General features: G+C 40.4%; 1 protein-coding gene across 5 annotated transcripts in view; it reads right to left on the bottom strand.

Moving 5' to 3' along the window:
- Positions 1-24,600, bottom strand: part of syngap1a (synaptic Ras GTPase activating protein 1a) — a 178,277-nt gene that overhangs the window by 133,006 nt on the left and 20,671 nt on the right. For all 5 annotated transcript variants that reach the window (XM_046858982.1, XM_046858981.1, XM_046858980.1 and 2 more), the window contains exon 2: positions 14,540-14,670. In XM_046858982.1, coding sequence (XP_046714938.1) covers positions 14,540-14,670 — 131 coding nt within the window. The remainder of the gene's footprint in view (positions 1-14,539; positions 14,671-24,600) is intronic.

A 24,600-nucleotide genomic window follows, 5' to 3' on the forward strand; every position in this document is an offset into this window, starting at 1 on the left:
TTTATTATATTAATTAATTATTTCTATGCAAAAGCGGCACTCTAATGCCGGTCCCAAGAACGAATAAATGGAGAGTGTTGCGTTAGGAAGGGCATCCAGTGTAAAAACGTGCCAAATAGAACATGTGGATCACAAATACAGATGATCTGCTGTAGCGACCCCTAATGGGAGAAGCTGAAAGGAAGTAAAAAACACAGGGGTAGAATCAGAGTCAAGATGTGCATTAGCTGCTTTCTTTTTGAAGATGACACCTTGTGGCTGTTCATAGATCCTGTATTTTTCAGCACAGACAACAGACCTCATATGTCTGATAACTACAGAGTATATTTCTCTTGAAAAACAGTTTAGAGAATATAGAATTGAACTGAATTAAAAATGATTAGCAGTAAATAGTATTTTCTTTTCTTTCATTCAGCTTTTGAAATAAATATTGGTCTACTTGAATACTTCTATACAATATGTGATATACATGCACTGCAGGTAAACTATACATGCTTGAGGCTACCACTTTCTCTGAAATGAAAATGTGCTGGTATGATATCTGATTCATTTTTGACATCAAACCACTGTATAGGATTTGAGTACTGTTTAGATCCAAAATATAATATCTTGTATGTTCAGGTAATATGAATGTACTACAGATCAATACATTTCGATTAATTCTTAAGATCCAGGCCAAAAAGTAGTTGAATCTGAGTCTATAAGGAAAAGAAAGCCTTGTAAAAATGTTCAAATGTGGCATGCCAGGTTTAATTATACCCAAGTGTTCAATGTTCAAGTAAATAGTCTTACAGCAATCTTTAAAAAGTGTAATTATTAATGTTTTTTATTTCTCAAAAGCAGTGGTTTAGGAGGTTAAATTACAAATTACTATTCAAACAACATTCAAAAAACAATTGGCCTCGTAAATAATGATAAAAACACCAAAAAAATCTGTGTATTTCTCTTTTTGTCAAACCAAACATGCTCCTGAAAGAGGTGGCAGAAAGAGGAAAAAAGTGCTTTATACTTGTAACATACAGTATACTTTGGAGGACAGTGAAATTCCATATTCACATATCCCAGCAATGTTAGGAGGCTGGTGTCAGAGTACAGGGTCTTTAATGATTCAGTGCCCCTGGATCACAGAGGGTTAAGGACCTTGCTCAAGGACCCCAAGTGTAGTAGTGTGGCGATACTGGGGCTTAACCCCCCCAAGTTTTTGTTCAGTAACCCAGAGCCTTAACCCACTGATCTACCACTTACCTATACTAATGATCATGACCCTTTTTGCTCTCTGGACCTGCCAGATTGATTCTAGATGGAATTCTTATTAATTGGAAATAAGAACTACTTGCTGCTGCTAAGAATGGCTCCAAATGGACTAATGAAAAACAAAAACCACAAGATTACTGTGAATGGTAAACACTTGGAAAACACTAAATCATGAATATTGTTTTGTACTGGAATAAATACAAACAATTCTTCTACAGTTGGCCGAGGACTACTGTTGCCACAAAGTTTTACACTAAAGTGTACATCAGTAAAAAGGTGATAACATCAACACTGTATAATGGAGACCCACCCAAATTTACGTTCATGGCATTTTGCAGCAACCCCCTTATCCAGAGAGACTTGCATTTATTTAATTCATACAAATGAGCAGCTAACAGGCCCAGGAGTGGCATCTTGGTGTGGCTTGGAAGTAAACTTAAGACCTTTAGATCCAAAGTCCAATGCCTTAACCACTAAGCTACCATCACTCCAAATGGGAATTTGTTCCCTTTTGAATCTGGTTTCGCTCAAGGTTTCTTCCTTATATTATCTCAAAGAGTTTTACATCACCACCATTACATTTGGCTCACTTATTATTAAACTATATTAAACCTTATTTAACTAAAAGTGTTCTTGGCTAGAAAACGTTTCAAAGAGAGAAAATATAGTGATCAAAGTGGGGCAGTCAATAGAACATTTCCTCACAAACTGCAAAAAGCGAGCTCCATGAAGATTTGGTTTACATGGGTCAAAGTAAAAGATCTTGAGTAGCCTGCTAAAGACCTCTGACCTTTGGAATGAATGTGAACTTTGACTGCTCCCCGGGCCTCCTCACCTTATCTACATCAGTACCTGACTTTACTTACACCCTTGTGGCTCAATGAATCTCTATATATCACCATAGAATCTAGTGGAACATAATCTAGTGGACCATCTTCCCAGAAGAGTAGAAGTTATTGTAACAGCAAATGGAGACTAAATGTGGTAATAGTCAGGTGTCCAAAAATTTTGTCCATATAACGTATGGGGGAGGGAGTGTAGAATTTTGTCCAGTGTGAAAACTACCTAAGTGTGCCACCATGTGTGCTCTCAACCCAAGCCAAGTCCTTCTATCCTCCACTGAATGCTCTATATCAAGACCGAATTTACAGGAATTGTTTAGCATTCCTGATGCATTGTACTTGACATTTCAACAGTGCATTGGAATGTTCAAGCAATTATGATGAGAATAATTTTTTTAAGCTGTTACTCCCTTGGAAAGAGAACTTAAATGAGCATACATACACATTTTCAGAACCAGATCCATCCTTGATACAAACTCATGGACAGAAATAAAGTATGAGGGGTGTTCAAGTCAAACTGGGAATTTTCCAAGTATAATAATGGATGCTAGCCTGTCTATGTATGTACATGTACATGTCGTGGACTAGTCCAGAGACCGCTAATCAGATGGCAGACAGTGAAGTTTCTTGTGAGTGAAAGTGTAAGACCCGCCAATATTACGAAAAATAAATGCAGTTTCTCCTCTTTGAAGTTTGTTCTATTATTTAATAAACTCAAAAGCTCGACTTGAATGGCCCTCGGATTTTACTCTGTTACTGCACTGAAGTACATTTTTAAACTATTTTTTGCAGGGACATTTATACTTCACTACAGTTTAATGAATAATATCTATTACTGTGCTACATTATAGAAAACCATTTAATTCAGTAAAATTTTATTTGTATAACACGTTTAACTATTGACGTTGTCCCAAAGCAGCTTTGCAGAAATACAGAGGTTTTAAAGTTAACATTTTACAATTATGGAATTTGGCAGAAGTCATTATCCAGAGCGACTTACAACCGAGCAGGTAGTGGTCAAAGGTCTTGCTCAAGGGCCCAGAAGTTACAGCATTGGTGGTACTGGGATTTGAACTTGTAACCTTCCGATACAAAGTCCAATGCCTTAACGACTGAGCTATCACCTATAAAGTTAGAATGTATAGGTTGGTGCCTATACATTTTTGTTCCTTATAATTATAAGTTAATTCCAAATGAGCAAGCCAGTGGCAACCATGACAACTCCTACAATGGCATTAGAAATAATCCTTAAGAAAAAACAGACTCAAAAGGGATCCCATCCTCATCTGGGTGGCACTGAATGTCCAATACCATGTCGCTTCTTAATACATTGACATGAAAACATAAACAGTATTACATGAGAAGCTGTAGAAAGAACACAAGAAAATTCCAACAGTTTTGGGTAGAGTGTGTGTGTCTGTAACTATAGAAAACTGCCTTCTTAGAAAGGTCTGATGTGCATCACAACGGAACACTGATCTGCATCCATTATTTACACGCAGTTCCCTTTCAAGAACTTGAGCTGTGTCGAAATGCTTTAGGAACGTGCCCGAGTGTTCATGGTCTGAAATAATGTGTGTAATCAGTCAAAAACTAGACGCTGGCCATCACCAGTGGGGTGAAGTCACGGCTAGGAAGTATAAATCGCACATGGAGTGAGGCGCGCGCAAGCTTCTGTTTGTTCCCGAAGCACTCTGTGTGTATGTGTTGATTTGCTCTGTCAATTGTCATTGTGCTCCTCGCGGTTCTGGCCCCCATTCCCACTGAGGCAGAGTGGCACGCTAGTTCCTGTGGCTCGCAAATGGACCTCGGTTTTGAGACGGGCTTGTCTCTTTCTCCAACCTCACCTGCTTGGTCCAGTACTCGCTTACTGGCTTGGAAGCATACCTTTCGGCGGTTTCTTCCCCCTGTGACGAAAGCATTAGCTCCACCTCTCTTCCTCTGAGGAGGGGGGGTGGATACGCTTTGCGAGCTAGGCTCGAGGAGCTATGTTCGGTTCCTGAGGAAGCTGGCTGCGCACATTCTGCACACTTTCGGTGTAGATTCTCTGCACATTCTGTGCATGATCTGCGCATATTGCGCCACGCTCATTGCTTGGCGGGCGCAGTCCCAACCCCAACCCACCACAAAAATGGAGCACTGCATCTTGCACTCCCCCTGTAAGGGATCCTGCATGGTGCTCTGCGCCGAAGCCCCGTAAAGTGACAGATCTGAGGACTGCCACCTTCAATAAGAGGGCTACGATGAAAAAGTCCTGACATAGGACGTTCTGGTGATCCGATCCTGAAGGTGGATGGTGAGTTGCATCCTATTTTGGATCTACATCATTTGGCCTCCATTTGGCCTTGCCCTCTCTCCCCGCACCTTCTCAAAATGTGTCTATGCAGCTCTTTAAGCTCTATGAGCTCACTGAGACTTCAGGGCATCAGCATCCTCAACTATATCAGCCATTGGTTGATATTAGCTCGATCAGAGCAGTAAGCAGTCTGGGAACACTGGGAAGAGTGTGCTTTCTCTATTACAGAGAACCACATATCTCGGCGTCATAAAGTAACTGCTAGGACTCATGGCAGCTGCGCCCAGTGTTATCCCACTTGGCCTTCTATACATGAGACCCCTTCAGTGGTGGCTTAGGTCTCCCGGGTTCTCGTGGAGGGGCAATGACCTCCATACAATGAAGGTCATGCGGTGATGCCTACATGTGTTAGATGTTTGGAAAGATTCCAGGTTCCTGTCTCAGGGCCCCAAATTCCTGGTCATTGCGTAACGCTAACGCATAAGTGGTCGCTCCGCCCAAGGTCTACGGGAAGGGCCCCATCTACTTTGGTACATCAAGGCAATGGTTGAGACCCGGGGAATGCCGGCTCCACCCTCTCGGGGTGGATCAAATTTGGGAGAGAATCGGCAAAGCCCAGGGGGATCTGTTCGTCTCAAGAGACGTTGCACTCTCCTCTCTGGTTCTCCCTTACTCCTCCTCCAACCCACTGGGGCTGAATGCCATGGCTCAGGTGTGGCCGAGGCTCCGTCAGTCTTGGAGGCATCTCTCTATCAAGACTGCTTTCTTGTTGGCCATTTGCATTCTTAAGAGAGTAGGAAATCTACAGGCCCTTTCTCTAGCCCCCTCCTTCCTGGAGTTTACGGCCATCCAAAGAGAGGCATCCCTGCCGATAAGCAGACCCTTAGCAAATGGATCATTAATGCCATCGCATCATCATATGAGTTCTCTGGTCTCCCTGCTCCATTCGGGGTTAGAATTTACTCCACCCGGAGTGTGGCTGTCTCAATGGCTTGGTCCTCTGGAGTACCCCTCCAAGACATTTGCAATGCTGGGGGCTCGTCCACCCTGCTGACCTTCGTCCGGATCTACAACCTGGGCCCCAGTGCCACTCCTGGCCCCTCTGTCCTTCAACCTAGCCGGGTTTATTCACACTAGTTAGGGACTGGTCAGTCTGGTCTGATTGGACACTCGTTTCCAAAGCGTTTCGATACAGCTCAAGTTCCTGAAAGGGAACGTCTCTAGGTTATGTATGTAACCCCAGTTCCCTGAGGGAACGAGACGCTGCGTCTCTAAGCCACACTGACGGCGTCCCTGCAGTGCTTCCTTCTCCCTTACAGAACCTGCCGCTTTTATACTTCCTGGTCGTGACGTCACCCCTCCAGTGACGACTAGTGTCCAATTTTTGACTGATTACACACATTATTTCAGAGCGTAAACACTTAGGCGCCCCCAAAGTGGGTTACACACGTAGCCTAGAGATGTTCTTATACATCAGGTCCATTTTATTAAAAACATAAAAGGAGAAGTTTTAGTTTTACTGGAGTAATATTTAAACAAGGGATTAGTATTTTTACTCAAGTACAACATCTTTATCCACTGCTAGTGATACTGCATATTTCCACTCATGTGTAGAGCAGGTATATGGTAGCAAATGTTTTGATTCTTTCAAAAATTCTAATCCTAGGTTGAATTTTTTCCCACACTCACTTACACACTCAAAGGGTTTGGATGATGACAAGACATGTACAGGTTCACAGATAAAACTACTTAAACTCTTAAACGTGGAAAAGACGGGTCAAATTAATGAGTAATTTGACACTAAAGATGGGCATTGGGCGAGAAATCAGCCTGGCAAGCCTCATGACCTCGACTTCCTCTGCAGGTCCGAGGGTTAAACTGTTTATTTAGAGTTTCATTCATGAATATGATTAACTGCTTTCATGTGGTAACTCATGAATCTTCTGACCCTGCCCTCACTTCTTCATGAGTGTCATCACAAATTAATCCTCACATTTATATATAGCTTTATTTTGAAGGAAGCAAAATAAATAAATAAATATATATATAAATAAATAAATAAATAAATAAATAAAAACCAGGGTTTTTTTGCAGACTCATTATCTGATACTGTTTATAGCTTAGTGCATGCTGCAAACATCTTTCAGTATCAAACATTCTCCGATTCAGTAATTTCTTTATTGCAGATAAAGGTGTGTGGATTATATCATATTAAACGTGCATTTTTGGATTGTCTAGTGCTAAGATGGAACTTTTATACCCAACAGTTTTTGGATGTTCTGCAGAGAACACGAACATTCATTCAGATTCCTGTTTAGTCAGTTCTACATTTACATTTGCAATTATACTGTACACTGTCACATGCAGTCTGTGTTCACATTCAGCCCAAAGGTGTGCAGTAGGGTTGAGATCAGAGCTGGTTAGCAGGCCACTCAAGATCTCCCTCTTAAAAAACATGTAAACCATCTCTTGATGGAGCTCGCTTTGTGTACAGAGGTAATGCAATGCTGGAACAGGTTTGGGTTTCCAAGTTCAAGTGAACGCAAAATGTTATTACACCACATCCAAAGACATCCTATGCAATTGTGTGCCTCCTGCTTTATGGCAACAGTCTGGAGAAGAATCACATTTGGCAGGAAAGGTCAGGTGTAGTATACTTTTGTACAAATAGTTATTTTTATGAAGGAATAAAAAAAATAAATACTTTAATTTAAGAATTAAGCCTCTCCGTACACCAGTATCAAGTATTAATTATTTAATATTAATCTGTTCATCCCTAGTGATTTCCGCGGATCTACAATGTATAATGATAGATTTAAATTCAAGCACAGCTGGTATCACCTTCTGATTTACCCTTCTCTTTTTTCACCTTTTGATTCATCCTTTAGCATTTTGATATATTTGCCTATTAAAATAGAATTTTGTTTTTTTTCCCCCATCACCAAAGCATGATGGTTATAATCTAACAAAATCCCATTCATGTGCTTTCTATTTGTGTAAGCTCAGCCTCAAGCAAAGAAATCTGTGGCAGGAGAAAGTGTGAATAACTAGCCATTAATGAGGTTTTGAAGGAAATAGATGTATTGAGGGCTTAAGGGCACGGTAGAGCATTTTCTCATTTGCACTAATCATAGATATAGATCTCTGATCATTAAAATACATTAAGAAAGCTAAGCAAGGAAATACCAAGCATACTAGGATCTTTTTTTTTATTTATTTTTTTGCTCCTGATGTTCTTATTGCCTTGCTGATACTCTATTCATAAGGTATGAAAGCCCAAGGGAGAAGACACCAGTGAAAACTATTTATACCTAAAACCCGTATCATGGTTGTAGGAAAATAGGAAATAATAGAAGAAGGTTTTATATTGTATATCAATTCTTGGTATTGGTTCTTCAATTGTATACAGTAATTAGCACTTATTCCCAGGGCAAAATTCCCGCTGCCTCCCAGGAGGCCTCTAGAACAGCTTCTGGACACCGCTCAAGCTGTACTAGGCACGCCAGAGGTCGATCTCAAAAGAACGCTTCCCTTAGTAGACTACTGGCAGCCTGCAAACTCCTGCCAAACGTGTTTTAATGGGTACTGCGCACTGTAGGAAGAGGCTACAAGATTCAGTTCGGGTCTCTTCCACCTCGATTCAACCGGGTGTTTCCCACTCTGGTGGATCCCAAGCATGCTCTGTATATAGAACAAGAAGTAGATACTCTCTTAAGGAAGGAGGCCATTGAGGTGGTCCCCCCCAACAGAGAGTCTGGGTTCTACAGACGTTATTTCATAGTTCCCAAAAAGGATAGGGGGCTGCATCTTATTTTAGATCTGCATCAGCTGAACCACTCACTTATAAAGCTCAGGTTCAAAATGCTCATGCTGAAACAAGTCGTGTCTTAAATCAGGTCTGAGGACTTGTTCATCAAAATAGATCTGAGGGACGGGTACTTCCATATACCCATCCTTACTCTACACAGGCAGTTCCTTAGGTTTGCTTTCGTGGGCAAAGCTTATTAATATCGGGTTCTTCTGTTTGGCCTTGCACTCTTACCCTGCACTTTTACAAAGTGTGTGGATGCTGCTCTGGCTCCTCTGAGACTACAGGGTATCCGAATAGAAAATTATTTTGACGATTGGTGGATATTAGCTCGATGTTGTTCTCGCCCACATAACAGAGTTGGGGTTAAGATTAAATGCCATGAAAAGTGATGTGTGACAGGTCCCGTGTTGGGAACTCCTTTTTGTCACGTAACATTAACAAATGCCTCCCTCACGGCCTGGGGCAGTCATGAGTGGCCGCTTTACCTAAGGTCTTTGGAAAGGCCCCCAGCTCTTGTAGCACAATAACTGCCTGGAAGTGGCCGTGCTTCTAGCATTTAAGCATTTTCTCTCAGACCTGAGGGGCCATCATGTGCTAAGCCATACAGACAACACATCTGTGGTCTCTTATATCAACCATCTAGGGGGGCTTTGCTTTCACCCCTTTACAAACTGGTGGGACAAATATTCCTGTGGGCCCAAGGGAATCTGCTTTCTCTGAGGGCAGTATACATCCAAGGGTGCCTAATCCAGGGAGCAGACACCCTTTTGCGGCAAGGGCTAAGGCCCAGGGAATAAAGACTCCATCCAGAAGTGTTAAAGCAAATATGGAGGAAGTTTTACAGGGCACAAATGGAACTGTTTGCGACTCGAGAGACCTTGCCCTGTCCCCTCTGGTTTTCCCTCACTCATCCTGCTCCTCTCAGATCGGATGTCATGGTGCAAGCCATGACATCATGGTGCAGGCCAAGGCCACGCCTGTATGCCCTACCTGTTGCGCTGCTCCCGGGAATTTCGGCCTGGTTTACAGACCTGGTAGCCATTCTCAGACACCCCCCCTGGGAGATTCCTCTCAGGTGGGATCTTCTCTCCCAGGCAGGGGGAACTCTATTTCCTACCCACTCGGAGTTGTGGAGGCTGTCCCTGAGCCACAGCTTTTAGCCTCTTGTCCCTCAGCCAAGGTTGTAAAGACTATTTTTCAGTAAAGAGCTCCTTCCACAAGGAGGTTGTTAACCACAAAATAGGTTCACTATATAGTGTGAGAACCATCAGTTAGATTCAGTTAACTGCCCAGTGCTGGAATTCCTTTTGGAACAGTTCGCCAAAGGGTTGTCTTCTTTTAATGTACAGGTTTACGAGTCTGTTATTGAGGCATATCATGCTCCACTGGCTGAGCAGTCACTAGGGTGAAACCCGTTAGTGGCACATTTCCTCTGTGGTACCTGGATGCTAAAAGCTCAGGTGCGACCTAGGGTGACTTTGTGGGATCTGGCGGTAGTTTTGGAGACCCTGTCCAAGCCCCCCTTTAAACCTTTGCATAAGGTGCCCTTAAGGTTACTTGTAGTAAAGACTACTACTGCCCATCTTGTCTCTGAATAGAGGTAGAGACCTTCAGGCCCTTTCCATGGCCCCCTCTTGTCTAGAGTTTACCCCAGGCATGGCCAGTGCCTTTCTACAAACAGACCCTCAGCAGGTGGATTGTGGATGCTATCTCCTCCTCTTATGAGTCCTCTGGTTCCCTCTGGGAAATAAGGGTTACATACATAACCTAGAGAAGTTATCGGCTAGTACGATCCAGTCTACTATACTGTAGCTATTCGTATAGGTAAAAATCCACAGCCTATCAGTCGACCTCTACCAAGGCCCCACCATTATCACTGACCTGCTTCCATAAACTCTAACATTTTTTAAAACCCCTCACTGTTCATTTTATATGTGTTACATTTGGGCAATCAGCAAGGATTACTATATTGCAACCATGCACTGTGGACCTGTTTGGGAAAAATGAACATTGCACTGCCTTATTTTACATTCCCTGCACAAACTATATAGTTAATATCTTTTTCTTTATTTACTATTTTATTTTCCTATTTTTCCTATACTTTAATAAAGATGATTCTGATTCTTTAGCATAGCTCTTTGTACTCATGAACCCCAACACACACACACACACACACACACACACACACACACACACACATACACACATGCATACACACATGCATTCACACACACACGCATACACACATTTGTTTATACACATTTATACACATCAGGTTTGCAGAATGATTGTGTAGAACAATAGAAGGCTTTTTGTTCTAGGGTGTCCTCATACCTACAGTACTGTGCAAAAGCCTTAGGCCACCATTCAAATTCTTGTTTTAGCAATGGGATAATGGCCATACATAAGTATTTCTCAGTCTCTTTGGTAGAATATAACCAGAAAATACAGGAAATATGTATGCAGTATTAAAAAAAAAAACTAAACAGCTTCTATAGGCTAAAGTGGCAGTTATTTAATTTGACCACCAAATACACTTACTCCCATAAACGAAATTGAACCCTAATTGCTAACAATAATGGCATTTTTTTGGCAGATGCCCCTTTCCCAGAGCAAATTACAATTAACTTATTTATACAACCATGTACTTGAGGTTTTTAGGGCCTTGCTCAATGGCACAACAGTTGGCGCTGGGATTTGAACTCATGACCTTTCATTCAGAATTCCAACCACCAAGCTACCCCTTCCTACATATACACTATGTCCTACTTTTTCAAGTCGAAATGACTGTTGTGATAAAGGTCTGTTGCACAGGGCTTGTACAGGACATGCTTAAGCATTACATACACATGTTGTATAAGTTTACTTCACTGAAAGCTTGCTAAAAAGACAAAATTACAATCACATCATATCATTGAAAATGTCAATGAATTTGACAGACCTAAAATCATTTGCAAACCCATTCATGGTGGCTTAAGACTTTTTTTACACAATTCTGTAAAAAAAAACTTGCTCTGAGGACCTGCTTGCATGCTGTCCTAGTGCACTGCTGTAGAATACCATGCCTAAAAATCTAAAATAAACACACTCCTGGTCAAAGAGAGGCCAGGCCCACCCTTCACATTTTATAAAAGAAAGAATAAAACAAATGCAGATCTAAGATCTTTAGGAGAACATGGAAAATTTGATTCTGAGTGGTTCAGTGGGGTGGTAGGGTAAGGTGTGATAAATCACAGTTTGAGTTGCATGGTGATGGTTCAGAGAGGTGTCTCCAAACATCAGGTGAGAGATCCAGTACAATAGTGAATGCATCTCCACCACAGTGAAGCCTGGAGGAAACGGTATGAAGGTGTGAAGAGAGTTTTCAGCTGTTGCTAAACAGCTTTATTTATGCTTGAGAATATAGGAGATAAAGCAGAAAGCATTCGGTCTGATTCCCATGACTGGTTTGTTGTTTCCTAAAAAAGAAGCGAAGATTTCAAAAAATGCAGTGGAATCAGAAGGCAGATTTTTTGGTAACTTTTAGTTGTGTCAAGAAAACCATAATTGCAATCAATTAGAAAAGTCATAGCATGCTATGCATGCACAAGTTAAAGGGTGGATTAACACATGAAACGTCTATAATAAGAATAATCATCATGATAATAATAAGAATGAGCAGCTGTTTTCATTTATAGCATTTGGCAGATGACCTTATGCAGGAAAACAATTATCCCATATAGAAAACTGTACAGTTGAGGATTAAGGTGCCAGCAGTAGCAGCTTTGTGGTGCTGGGATTTGAACTCATAACCATCTAATCAGAAGTCCAACAGCTTCCCCACTAAGTTGCCACCTCCCATTTAAATAAGATTTTGCACACATTGAGTGAATTATTCTTTTGGGAATAGAGGAGAATATTACTTAAAGGCTAAAATCCCACCATTGAATTTTCTAAAGAGCACCGGTGACCAAAAGTGCATTAACCATGTAAGACCACCAAAAAGTGGCTTGGAAACAAGTCCATTACGCCTGATGGAACCTGTAGAGAATATTTTTGGTCTCATATTAAACACAAATTAACCACAAAAATGTTTCAGGTAATCAATAACTATTTGAAGCCTTATACCACAATGGTTCTTGTTTCTGTACAAAACCATCTGCAAGGTTAAACACAAATCTAAAATATTTAAACAAATTAAATATTTCATCAATCTCTATATTAGGTTAATTTATCTATTTATTTGCTGGCCATTGATTTGTTGTTATCACCAACAAATATCTGTGATGTTTTGTGCCTATGGGTGTACTCTGGTGTGATTCCTGTGATGGATTCTGACTCATTGCTCCTGCTGTAGATTTTCTCAACTTCCACATTTGCACACTTTCTGCTCCGGATTGTCTGCATTTGTAATTCGCCGTCTGTTGCTGTGGATGGTCCCAAATGAATATCCTAAAGCAGAGATCCCCAAACTATGGTCCGGCCCCACATTTGGAATGGCCCTCTGAATAATGCCAGAGACATATTTTAAAAAATGTATTTTAAATACACTTTAATCTCATATTTTTTACTCCTGTAATATTTGTATATAATAATAAAGGATGGCTTTCAAACTAAAATGTCCCTTAGTTATTAATAGAGGTTAAGGCCCCGATAGCAAAAACCCATGCTGATAGTTTTTCCGGTTTTGATAGCGGCCTCTAGGGGTGAATCACTGATACCACGTGCTGTTTGTTTTTACATGAGATGGTGCTGTGCCTGGAGAGCGCTATATTATGTTAAATTTATTGCTTTATTAATTCTATAGTTATATTTATTAACGAATATATACATTTTCATGATTCATTACATTTTTATGTTCGTGATAATGTTCAGTAACTATTTTACATGGATTGTTATTTTAAAAAACACAGTCGGTTAATCGATTATCGGCAAGTACGATCGTACCTAGTTATCAGTATATGTAAAATCCACTATCGGTCGACCTTATGAACATAGCCCGATTATTTGTTAGATTCATCCACCAACTATATGCATATGCATAAGTAAGTAAATGTTTTGATTTCAATTGCAACAAATATTAAGATAAACATCATTAAGATAGTAATAATGATAGTAAAGATAATAAAGATAATAAAGATAGTAATAATGCTTTTTTAATAGGCTATATATCTTTTGAAAAGTAATGCTCATTTGTCTGTACAGTTCATAACAAAATAATAAACTAATCTAGAATTAGAAGGCATAATAAATACATTTCAAATCAAAAAGTCTCTGGCCAATGTAATTTTCTGTTACAGACCGACCCGGCCCCCCTATTAAAACAAGGTAAAATGATGTGGACCTCACAGAAAAAGTTTTTGCCCTAAAGGTTTGGGGTTTCCCAAAACCAGTATTGTCCTACACCCCATACTGCTTTGTTATAGTGTCAAATAGTGAATCCAAATAAAATTGAATTAAAACTTAAATCTAACTGATGAGCTTCATAGACTCCAAAGTTTAGGTCATCCCGGGATTCAGCCTTAGAAAGAGATCAATTTGGATGCCCTTTAAACTTGAGGTAGATGTAATGAGTTTCACAGGTTACGCACAGTCGAGGGCATCAAGAGAGTTACCTATTGATCTCCTCAAACTGCTACCGTTCCTACGGTAATATCGCAGACTTTATCACAGCCCTCCTGACATCTCGAAAACACGCCAGCATATCTGTCATCATGGACAGATGAATTCTCACCCAGAACAGTAGAAAACAGTGGAGACCTTGGATCTGATGGTGCTTTGGCTTCCTATATAAAAATATATGACATGGCCTGACAAAAAAAGGTGTTTATGTGTAAATGTGTAAAACCTGAGCTTTCTGACTGGGCACATTTTTAACAGTAATACTAGTATCTAAATATGAATTTTTCAACATCTGCAGGAATCCATGGCCCATTAGCTTCACGCTGAGGAGTCTGAGGAAACAGGAAGTGTGACTAGAAAGATTTAAAAATTAACAAACTAACGATGGGTCCTTCATGAAGGATGAATAGTCTCAAAGAGTGTTAGCACGAGCAAAAAAAATGCTAAATCTGTGTATGTTATGTACTGGATACAGAATTATGTAGTTCATCTCATGAGTCCTCTGGGCCGCGTCGTTCACTCTTTCATCACGTGACTCCCATAGCGCTACACAATGCAATAAATATGTTTCTTCTGGTCCGAATCTTGATGAACACATTTCAAACGAGACCCATCACTAGAACATGCATGTCTAAAGAGCAAGTGCTCCCTCTTGTGGACAACAGCAAAAACACACCAGGTTCCTATTTGCATCCTTGTGCAAGCTCATTACTGTGGGTGATTATGTGTGTTTACCTCTTCCTGGTCCAACATGTAGAACTGGTCTCCATCTCGGACGCGGAGCGGGCGGCTCCAGCCGGGGGAGTCGTGGGCATGGCCATTCAGAGGAGTGTGAGGCCGGGAACACGGAGACACACACCTTCCATCTGGCAATAGGATAGTGAGAAAGAAGAAAGGGATGAGTTGAAAAGCACCGATAATGATGCAAAAGAAATAACACTACTGCGTTAACACGAGGCACACATTTCAGAAGAAACTCTTTTGCCTGTTCATTAGGGGTTGGATGATATGGTTTAAAAATATCCTTTCTCCCAACACTTATTCAACCAAACACATTTCTGCATTTCTGATTCTTCAATCTGCAGAACATGGAAAAGTTCTAGAGGGTGAACTCAAGGCACTGTGTCATGATGTAGGACAGTAGGAACACTTAAAAAAAAAAAGCCTTAAAAAAAAAATGTGTGGTATTTTTGTACATCTCGTATCGTCCAATCAGCTGCTTGTTACTGTGAGTAAAGCTGAGACTTCTTCGGTGACGTAAAAGTGCAGAGGAAACATGCAACCCGCTCAGAAAGGCGCTCTAACAGAACTTAGAAGGACGGTATTGATATCATGTCATCATTCCTGCTGGATATATAAATCCCTGGCCTTAGCGTCTTACACTACAGCGCATATAGATGTATATTCATATAAAGAGATAAAGAGCGCAGTATGGATGGTACACACGCAGAAAGAGACGAGCCGAAAGATTTTAAAAACCCATCCTGACATTGCTTTTGTGTCCTGCTCGCCCCCACAGCGAGCGAGAGAGCGAACGAGAACGAGAGAGAGAGAGAATAAGAGAGAGAGGAAGATGGGTTATAGCCCAAGAGATGTCACTTCCGTGACGCCCACTCTGTTTCACACGCTCACACACCTACAGCCAGTCGCCATGACAACTCAACACGGAACAGACCGAGAACCACCGAAAGAGAGAGGGAGAGAGAATGATTAAGTGAGAGAGGGATGCTGGGTATTGAGGAGAGAAGAGAAGAGAAGAGAAGAGAAGAGAAGAGAAGAGAAGAGAAGAGAAGAGAAGAGAAGAGAAGAGATACTGGAATGGGAAACAAAGTGATGGAGGGATGAAGAGAGAACTCTTTTCAAAAAATGGAACCAACCATGTGTTCCCATAGCAACCATCATGGATGTGCAAGAGTAAATAGTCTCCCTGCGCTCACTCACTCACTTACTCACTCATTCACTCCTCCCTCTATCCATATCGCTTTCTCTTTCTCTCTGAATCTAAAGTGTACAGTATGTTGGTATAGTAGGGTTGGGGGAGACAAAGTGGGAGGGAGGTTTGCTTTTTTTACCTAAGAAAGAAAGAACACTAAATGCATATTTCTCAAGAACTATAAGATGATGGGATGAATCCTAAATTGGCAGTTGGAAGATTACTAGGTTCACCGTCAGTTTTGTCAATGAATTTCGATTCGGACGCTTTTTTTGTTTTTTTTGCATCCTATACTTGCGTAAGCAGTGGAGACAGAACACTGCAGCCGAGTGCACGGGCGCATGCGAAAAACTTTCACGCCAATCATGTTCTGTTCTCCGAGCGAGACTCAGGCGTCAGTGCGCAACTTCTGTCCACTTCCTGACGAAGAGCTGCCAAAAGCGTACTGTATGTAGCTCTGTGGCTACAGCTGGTGCCTAAAGCCGCTTCGTGACGAATCGACTTCCAAATGTCGACGCGCTCCTTTATCGACACGTATAGCACTCGGCAGCCGAAAGCACAGAGGTCTAGTCATGCTTGCCTCAAAAATAGCTGCCTGGAGGGTGTTACCAGTATGGCATCCAAGTGGGAAGACTTCTCTAAATATATATTTTGGGAGCTTTCAGCGTTGAGCTGCTGTGCCTAGGGCCTCTGGAATGCTTCCAAAACCCAAGACTATAGTCATATCTTCCTCAGGCCAGGAGTATACGAAGCAGCAGTGTGGGCACTGCCTTTCACACATGATGCCTTTCAGAGTCAAAAGAACATATCGAAATGAATGCATGCAAGCTTCTGTAATTAGTGACTGGACCTAGGAGGATGCTATGGCTTCGGGTTGAAACGTGCTGCAATTTGGTAGCGAGGATGTAATTTGGGTACGTTCTCACTGTGGAAAGCAGAGCAGGAAGATTCCTATCGCCCCTGCTGCTATGCAGCATATCATGCAACTGTTCCTCTGCATGACGCAGATTCTTCCTGTTCGGCTCAGATTTTTTTTTTTCTTTTTCACATTCAGCTCCTGCTCTGGCTCTTGTCTTGTCCATGTTCACTGATCCTTATAGATGTCTATTTTGTTCTATTTCCGATTTCCTGCCATGGCAATACAATAATCAGTAGATGATTCTGGTGAGTTATGAAAATTATTTGATCTATTTAAGCAGCACTATATCCCAAGGAAGGAAGTATTCCCCACACCATTACGCCACCACCATTGCATAAGGACGCAGGCCAAGTGCTGAAGGTAATAAAGAATATTAGCAATATCCAACCCCAAATAAAGATCCAACCCCAACAGAGCTTGATGGTAATCAGTAGTGGATGAAGTACACAAACCATGTACAGTGCGACCTCGATACTCACGGGGGTTACGTTCTAGGACCCCTCACGAGTCACAAAAAATGGCGAGGTTTTCACTCTCTTCTTTTGATGTTCCTTTTACAGTAGGAATTGTACATGTACTGTAGTGTAAACTCAACACAAATTGTGAATTACTTGTCATAAATGTTTTGTTTACGACTTTAAATGAATACGCCAATAATAAAATCCTTTTTTAAACATTTATTAGTACAAACTCTGTTTTGAAATGTTACTCCGAACTTTCGAGCCGCTCGCTTCACGAGTTCCAAATGAAAAGTCGCCAACTATGGAGGTCGCAAGTGTCAAGGTCGCGAGCATCGAGGTTCCATTGTAGTTGAGAAAAACTAGAGATACGGTAGGTAAAATATTACTCCAATAAAAGTGCTCACTTTAAACTTGAGTAAAAGCCTTCAAATGTACTTAAGTATCCAAAGTATTATGATTCATTTTGGATATGGTGTTCATATCATTTTTGTCACAAGACTCTTAGGTAATCAACTCAGTTAATGTGAAAAGACTCTAATGTTACTCTTAACACACCGATCAATGAATAGAATGGTATTAATGAGTCAAACACTGATTGATATATATTAAAAATTAGCATGAGCCCAAAACCTTCTTTTCAACTACTTTCTAAAAAATCTTACAATGTCCTAATAACTGTTGAACTGACGCTGAACTGTAACCACCAAGCGGCAATCGAAAGCAGTTCAAAACAGAGCGCAGACTCTACCCCCTGGAAATACTTCAGTAAAGTACAGATACGCAAAAAAGCTAAATAAGTTGCAGTAACAAACTACATTTACTTCATTACTGTCCATCATTGATGCTAATAAAGGTATTACCTGGGCCTGGGCCTGTATTTAGTCTATTGCTTTTAGATCAAATGGCTTGAAATTTTCTGAAAGATCTCAAACTTTGCCACTTGGTTTCCAAAAAACTCCAGTTGTGCTTCGTCATTCCCAAAAGCTGCTTCCTTTTTTATATTGTTGAGGTGGGCAAAGGTTCTCATATTTTAGCCTGTAAACTCTTGGGCATTTCTTCAACAATTCCCCTTTTTGTCCCTTGCGCTCAAGGTTGGTCAGATCAGTCTTTATGTGAAGTTTGAATTAGACGGTTGGGAGTTCAAATCCCAACACTGCCAAGCTGCCACCACTGGGCCTGTTATCATAGCTATCCGAGTACACCTACTGTAGAAAGCTCTGGTAAATGTTTTATAACTACATTGCGAATCTTTACTGGCTGGTAGGTTTGAAATAAACACAGGTATATACTGTATCTCAAAATTTAGTTTAAGTGCTTTAAATAGTTATGCATTAGTGCTTGTTTGTGGATGATGTCTGTTAATGAACTTCAGCACATGGATCTTCACAATTACCCTAAGTCTCCTTAGTGTAATAAAGAAGGGCATGAACTTCACAATAACCCTGTCAGTTTACTGTAATAAAAAAAAAGTTCTTGTGCTGTTTATTAATGCTAAGTGTTGTATGATCACATTTCTATATAGTGCAAAATTCTTTTTATACCGTTTGAGGCTTGGTTTCAGTTGTGCCCAATTCTTGCCTTAATCCATTACATTTGTGTGAGTATGAAGTCCTGAACCATTGTGTCACAGTTTGAGGGAACCACAATATGTTATGCTAAAATGTACATTTTGGGCTACAGTACTATAAATGTCATTTGCTGCCAAAATGATATACATATGATTTGGGAAAAACAGCCGAAGCCAAAAATCTTAAGCCTTACAAAAATAAATCCGTAAAACCTGTAATTTTACAACAAGACCATTCGCTTTATATACAATACAAACAGGAAATGGAAAGAACATCCAAATAACCCAATAAAAGGTTGACCTCTAGTGGTGTGGTGGAAAATTAGCAATGCCAGATGGGATGCTTTGCAGACGTGATGGAGCAAACAATAAACCGCAGCTTCTTTTGGTGGCTTAACCCCTTCCACTATATCCATCTGCTCAGAACAAAGAGGCTTTAGTGTCTATGCTATTTTGTAGTATATTCTTCAGGTCGTAACAATCATTAAGTCAATTCCCAATGGAGAATAAAGTGCCACTTGAAACTCAAGTATACCGATCAGTTTAGTATACCGAACATTACTTTATGGCCACCGATCAGACATAACATTGTGACCACTTGCTCATTATTGTGTTGGTTCCCCTTTTGCTGCCAAAACAGCCCTGACCTGTCGAGCATTAACAGCATTAACTTCAGCAGATCTGTTTAATCGAACCACACGGCATAGCCTTCACTCCCCACGTGCATCATTGAGCCTCGGCCGCCTATGAACCTATCGCTGGTTTCCTTGGTTTCAAATTTCCTTCCTTGGACAACATTTGATAGATACTGACCACTGCAAACCGGCAATAGCCCACAAGAGCCGCAGTTTTGAAGAGGCTCTGGCCCAGTCGTCTAGACATTACAATTGAGCCCCTGTCAAATTGGCTCACATCCTTACACATGCCTATTTTTCCTGCTTCTAACACATCAACATTGAGGACAAAATGTTCACTTGCTGCCCAATACATCTCACCCACTAACAGGTGCCATGATGAAGAGATAATCAATGTTATTCACTACACCGGTCATAATGTTATAATGTCAAAATGTTATACCTGATTGGTGTATAATGTAGTATTATCTTTTGTGATAACAGTATGATTATGTAGTATGTTATAGGTAAAGTCACGTCTGTTTCAAATTCTGTGAATACTAATCGTTCTGGCTGGAAGTGCTGTTAGTGACAATCCCAGTTGTGCTGGTTCCCAGCTCACAGCAGTCATTCCTGTGAACCCTGTGTAAGCGCGTGATTTCCTCCTTTTTTAATACTTAAAAGAGTTCCTCAGAGGTCAGCATTTCAGCATCGATGGCAAAGTAAAGCAGGCATCTAGAGATTTTATAGATAACTAATTTCAAGACCAAATAAGGAGATGTCCTGAGATGTATATCCATAATATAATAGGGTATACATCTTTTTCACATGATTATACACATTAAGGACAAAAGTGAATAAAAATGTTTTTTTCCCCTGTGCTTATAACTTAATTTATTTTTTTTGAAAGGCTGACCTTTCCATATAATAACCCAAACTATTTATATGTATATTACACACACACTTTCACACACACTGTTTTTCTGAACATTCGATTCCACCTTTATCCTAGATTTTGGAGTGTGCTTGTGGAGATTTGTGGAAATTCTTTTAGCCACAAGGGTGTTAGTAAAGTCAGATATTGATGTAGCTGAGGTGAGGAGACCTGGAAAAGGAATCTATATGTGACACCTACAGTAAATGCATGTACTAAATACGAATTTTACTGTGTAGAACACAAATCCATGGGTGCAGGGGTATGTATGTGTAAAATGACACTATTCTTATGCTTCTTATGGGTCAGTGTCCTTTAGATCCAGTTTTGGAGAGTCACTTCACCACACACTTCATTGTTTTCCCCACACAGAGCTCAGCGACTAATTATCAGTCAGATATGTGTAACAGACCCTTCTCTCTGTTGTAAGCGGGCTGGCATGACATAGCCAAGCCTCTCTACACACACAGTTAAAAAAATTAGATCTGAAAATCCTTTTGTTTTGTTTCTTTCAGAGACACAAGTTTCGCTCTCGCTGCTAAGCTGCAGTTGCTCCTAATTTGCTCGACAAAGTAGGTTTTTTATGTGTAACTGTGAATGTGACAACCTCGAAGGAGATGGTCACACGTTCCTGCTCGGCATTTTAAATCCATTAACGTTCATATCTTCGTGGTCCCGCTCTCCAGACGGCCTTATCTCACCAGTGGATTCACTGATTATAGAAAGCGCTCTGATTATGTGATTAAGTGTGCGAAATATTAGCCAATTTTCCCATTCGATGCTGTATCTGCATTAGTGATGTTCACTCTACCAAGTAATGCCCCCTTGTGTTTTCAGAGGCAGATAATAACCTGAAATGCTGTATTGCATTGTCATTATGATTACTATAATACACAATATTGACAAAAGTATGTTCATACCTCAGCATAAGATCTCATTCTATATGTAGTTCATATTTGCTGTTAGAATAACCTTCACTTTTCTGGGAAGATTTGTGTAAATATATTTAGCTACAAGGGCATTAGTAAAGTCAGATACTGATTTTAGGTGAAGTGAGGAGGCCTGAGACGCAATCAGTGTTCACATTTATCCAAAAGGTGTTCAATAGGGTTAAGGACAGAGCTCTATAGCAAACCTTCACCCATTTATAGCATATTTTCATGGAACGAGCTTTGTGCGCAGAAAACACAGTATTATTTGTATTTAGCTTTGAGTTTTGGATCAATTACATGCTCAATGTATCTCCCCCTTTTTTGTTTTAGACATCACAAGGGGCAAGCTCACAGTTTTAAAGTAGTCACCCCAACTATACATGTTGAGAGTATCAATTATTGAGGTTGTTTCGTAAATTTTCAAGACACGCACAGTCACAGGGAGCGCCAACCTTCATAAGACTCACACTCTTGATGTCACCCAAATGAGGATGGGTTCTTCTTTTGAGTCTGGTTCCTCTCAAGGTTTCTTCCTCATAACATCTAAGGGAGTTTTTCCTTGCCACAGTCACCATGGCTGCTCATCAGGGATAAATACACACCATTCACCTTCAACTGTAAAGCTGCTTTGAGACAATGTCTGTTGTGAAAAGCGCTATAGAAATAAACTTGACTTGACATGACAGTGTGCCAAAAGACATTGTCCTGTGTACATCGAGAGCTGTGCAGCTCATGCTATTCTGACCATGTGTACTACCACGTCTGACATTTGATCATGGACAGCAAGTTAGAAAAGAAAGAAAACGGGAAATTCTGAAATCTAATCTGCCATAAAGACGTTTGACATGATTCGGCGAATTTCTCCTTTCCGCACCCACTCTACGAGGCACATTTGGCTCCTGCGGAATTCGCCTTCTTCCCGAAGATGAAGATGCAGGTCGGCGTATTGACAACATTGCGGAGATCCAGCAAGAATAGCAAAAGGTGCTTGACACGCTTCGAAAAGAAGACTTCCAGGACACATTCAAGAAGTGTCAGGAATGCTGGGAGCCCTGCATTGCTTTGCAATGGAACTATTTGAAAGGTGAAAGTGTTTAAACAGATAAATAAAGTATTTTCTTGTAAACAGAGCAAATTTAAAAACTTTTCGATTCCACCTCATATATGAATTAAGAAACACAACTCAGACTATTGAGTCGTAACCTGTAGCACTGTAGCATCGTACTTAAACACTGACCATCCACAGAGGCACAGAACAAGATTAAACTCCCTCTCATAATGATTAATATCACATCTATGACATTTTGGGGGGTTGAGCTTGTTGAAGATCTTCCTGATCTCTCTTCGTCTTGCAGTGATGTTCTCACTATCTTGTTCTCAACACCTCGAAAGACTCACTGCTGCATCACCGTATGCAAGGCGCACATCATGTCAAACGTCTCTGTGGCAGATTTGCTTATTTACATGCAGAATTTCACATTTGCTCTTTGTTCTAACATGCTGTAAATGTTGAAATCGCAGATGTGGACAGAATAGCACCAGTTAGCACGACTGGTCTCAAAACTTTTTGATACCAATTTGTATACAAACTTGCATCGATTCGACAGTTTTCATCATGTTACAGTAACAACACGTCATATCCAGTTTCATTACATGCACTTTGCGCGGTGTGGTTTGTAATGATCTGATAAGATTGCTCTGTCTGAAGAAGACCTACCATTGAAATATTAGATGGAATGTGTAATTTATTATCAATGATATAATGAAGAAGAAGTTTTCACTGTCTACAGGAGGTGGGCTGTATACAGTAGCTGTATACAGTAGCTGTAACATAGCGAAAATATTTTTTCTTAGACATTTCACAGTAGCAATCGATAGATAAAACCTATGACATTTTGTCATAAATGAAAAAAAGTCATTGTCAATAGTAAAATGAGAGGAACACACATCAGGGTATACTGCGTGTTCATTATTTGTGTTTTATTCCAATTCATCGTAATCCTTTTTTTTCTGCCTCTCAGTCACTCAGGTGTCTTTTGCCTAGACAATATTACCTAAGCATTATGTTTATAAAAATCCAGCAATTGAATAAGCTAAGGATGTATTATTAGGTAATATCTGACATTTATTTCCCATAGCCACATCCTTTTTCGTTTTTTTTTTTTTTTTGCAATAGGATGTTCTTTTGGCCTGTCGTTTTTTTTTCTTCCCCCCTAATGCTTGTGTAATTTTAGAGAGGTTTTTTTCTCTCCATATTTAGCCCAGGCTATTTCTGAACACTCAGTCTTGGGTTAGAAGCATGTCAGATTTCATACAGAATTGCAGGCCAGATCTTGCCGGCTTGGTCGCTTTGCTAGGTAACTAATTGCATGTCGGTGGCTGAGAGTGACTTTGCAGGATACTGTCTGCTCAAGATTGTGTGTGTGTGTGTGTGTTGTGATGTGCTGTAATGTGCTAATTTGACTCCGCATGTGTTTCAGTAGGGAGCAAAAAACATGTCTGAGTCAGCAACAATAAACTTACAGAGAGCCGGATGGCATCAGTGTAAGCGATGTCGTGCGGCTTTCTATTTTATCGCCTCTTAACCCAAGGAATCAAGCTGTATTCTGGGTAGATAATGGTTTTGGTTTCATACTCTCTGCTCATTTTGGGTAAATGTGCCCTCATAGAACAAGGGTCTTTAACTTTCATCCACGGTACCACCCCGCCTCCATTCCCTAAAAATATAAATCAGTAGCTTTTTTTGCACTGAGTGTGCAGGATGTTCAATTTATCCCCTAAAAAAGATCACCTCGAAGGGTGGTTAGGTAAGAAAGCATCTATTCAGGAGAGAGAAAAGAAAGCTGATGAAAGATTTTGGAACCAATCCAAACCAATTTCATTGTAAAAGTCGTGTAGGAAAAAGAGAATATGCAGAGTGCATTTATGTTGTATTTTTCTATTTTTTGTCTATAAAGACAAAGGTATTGGAGCACCTGCCTTTTCCAGTCATCTATAGGATCTCTTTGGGTGCGGTAACATTTTTCATTCACTTGTCTTCAACCTGTTCTAGCATTCTAAATCCCACTGTGCATGTGTTTGGAGTGGAAGATCTCCTGCAATAGTGATCTGACCCTCAACTCTATTCAACATGAATGAATGTGAATGTTGACTGCACCCCAGACCTCCTCACCTCACCTACATCAGTACCTGACTTTACAAACACCCTTGTGAATGAATCAACTCAAATCTCCACAAAATCTCATTGAACATCTTCCCAGAAGCGTGGAGGAAATTATAGCAGCAAATAAGCACTAAATGTGGAATGTTAAAAAAAAAGCACATACCAGTCTTATGGTCAGGTGTCCATAAAGTGTATCTAACTTGTCTATGGGTGTATTTTATATACAAATAGATAAGGCATTTTCTTGAAACAAAACATAATAATAACGTTACA

The sequence above is a fragment of the Silurus meridionalis genome, chromosome 10 (assembly GCF_014805685.1).
Source record: "Silurus meridionalis isolate SWU-2019-XX chromosome 10, ASM1480568v1, whole genome shotgun sequence".
Lineage (NCBI taxonomy): Eukaryota > Metazoa > Chordata > Actinopteri > Siluriformes > Siluridae > Silurus > Silurus meridionalis.